This window comes from Perkinsus marinus (assembly GCF_000006405.1).
Source record: "Perkinsus marinus ATCC 50983 genomic scaffold scf_1104296929296, whole genome shotgun sequence".
NCBI lineage: Eukaryota > Perkinsozoa > Perkinsida > Perkinsidae > Perkinsus > Perkinsus marinus.
The window spans coordinates 1-1,572 of record NW_003216509.1 but is presented as its reverse complement, the minus strand read 5'-3'; the positions used below and the strand labels follow the sequence as shown (position 1 = coordinate 1,572).

The 1,572-nt window shown below is 54.5% G+C and overlaps 1 protein-coding gene across 1 annotated transcript; it reads right to left on the bottom strand.

Moving 5' to 3' along the window:
• Positions 1-44: 44 nt before the first annotated feature.
• On the bottom strand, positions 45-1,151 carry Pmar_PMAR008623 (merozoite surface protein 2, putative; the record flags this gene model as incomplete). The annotated part of the gene is made up of 1 exon (XM_002787894.1): positions 45-1,151. A coding segment is annotated over one exon (1,107 nt), but the record flags the coding sequence as incomplete, so codon positions are not given.
• Between the last annotated feature and the right edge of the window lie 421 nt (positions 1,152-1,572).

Genomic DNA, 1,572 nt, shown 5'->3' with positions numbered 1-1,572 from the left:
GGAGCATCGATCGTAGTAGTGCCAGCCGCAGTCTCGGTAGCGACCGGGGTGGTAGCATCAGAATCATCCTTGTCTCTTCCCGGAGCTCCCCCAGCTGCCGTCGTGATGGTGACCTCGTCAGTCACAGGGGCTGCAGTAGTAGGAACAACCTCATCGGTCACAGCAGCTGTGCTGGCCGGTTGAGGGGTCGTGATAGTAGTAGTAGGCTCAACAGGAGCATCGATCCTAGTGGCAGTCGCAGTCTCAGTAGCGACCGGGGTGGTAGCATCAGAATCATCCTTGTCTCTTCCCGGAGCTTCCCCAGCGGCCGTGGTGATAGTCACCTCGCCAGTCACAGGAGCCGCAGTAGTGACAGCGACCTCATCGGTCACAGCGGGTGTACTGACCGGTAGAGGGGACGTCATAATAGTAGTAGGCTCAACAGAAGCACTGATCGTGGTAGCCACAGTCGCAGTCTCAGTAGCGACCGGGGTGGTAGCATCAGAATCATCCTTGTCTCTTCCCGGAGCTTCCCCAGCTGCCGTCGTGATGGTGACCTCGCCAGTCACAGGGGCTGCAGTAGTAGCAACAATCTCATCGGTCACAGCAGCTGTGCTGACCGGTTGAGGGGTCGTGATAGCAGTTGTAGGCTCGACAGGAGCATCGATCGTAGTAGTGCCAGCCGCAGTCTCAGTAGCGACCTTGGTGGTAGCATCAGAGTCATCCTTGTCTCTACCGGGAGCTTCCCCAGCTGCCGTGCTGATGGTCACTTCGCCAGTCACAGGAGGTGCAGTAGTGACAGCCACCTCATCGGTCATAACAGCTGTACTGGCCGCCACTGTGGCATCGACAGTAGCTTCAGAACCAGTCGTACTCGTTGCTTCGGGAGCTGCTGTCGTACCTTCTTCGCTTGTAGCGGCCTCAGTGACCTCATCCGTGACTGCAGCAGAGGATGTGGAACCTCGGAGAGCCTCAGTCGGTCCACTCGTGCCGCAGAAGCACGGGGCATCCGAGCCGAAGCAGGTGCTCGGCATCTTCCAATACTTACAATATGACCCAGGGTAAGTTGTGGCACACTCTGTGTCGCAGTCATTGGCGTTGCCCGTCACGGAATTGATGTCCTGGAAAGCACAGAGAGCGACGAAAACAGCGGAGAAAGTCCGTGAAGCCATCATAGATAAATGCAAATGAGCGGCGGTAAGCTGAGACTAACTGGATGACTAAGAAGGCACATTTCGAGTGTGACTCGCACAATCGGCGACTCACGAGCTGTCATAGCATCCACGATCCATAACCTTGATGACTGCGTCTCATTAGTTGTGGCGACCATACGTATCGTCCACTCGTTTCACAAGATACTTTGCTCAGTGCGGTATACACTCATTGTCCATGAAAGCCGACAAGCTTTTCAGTGAAAACCTCGTCGTGGGGTGAATAATACAAATACAGAGCGATTCTTGTATCGTGGATGTCAATTGCTTTTAAAGTTGAGGAGGCTGGCGGTGGGTTTGCATTGAGAGAGGGGCCGGTTGATGATATTAAACGATCATAGCTTCGCAGTGGGTCGAAGGCTATACATAGCGACACAAATAT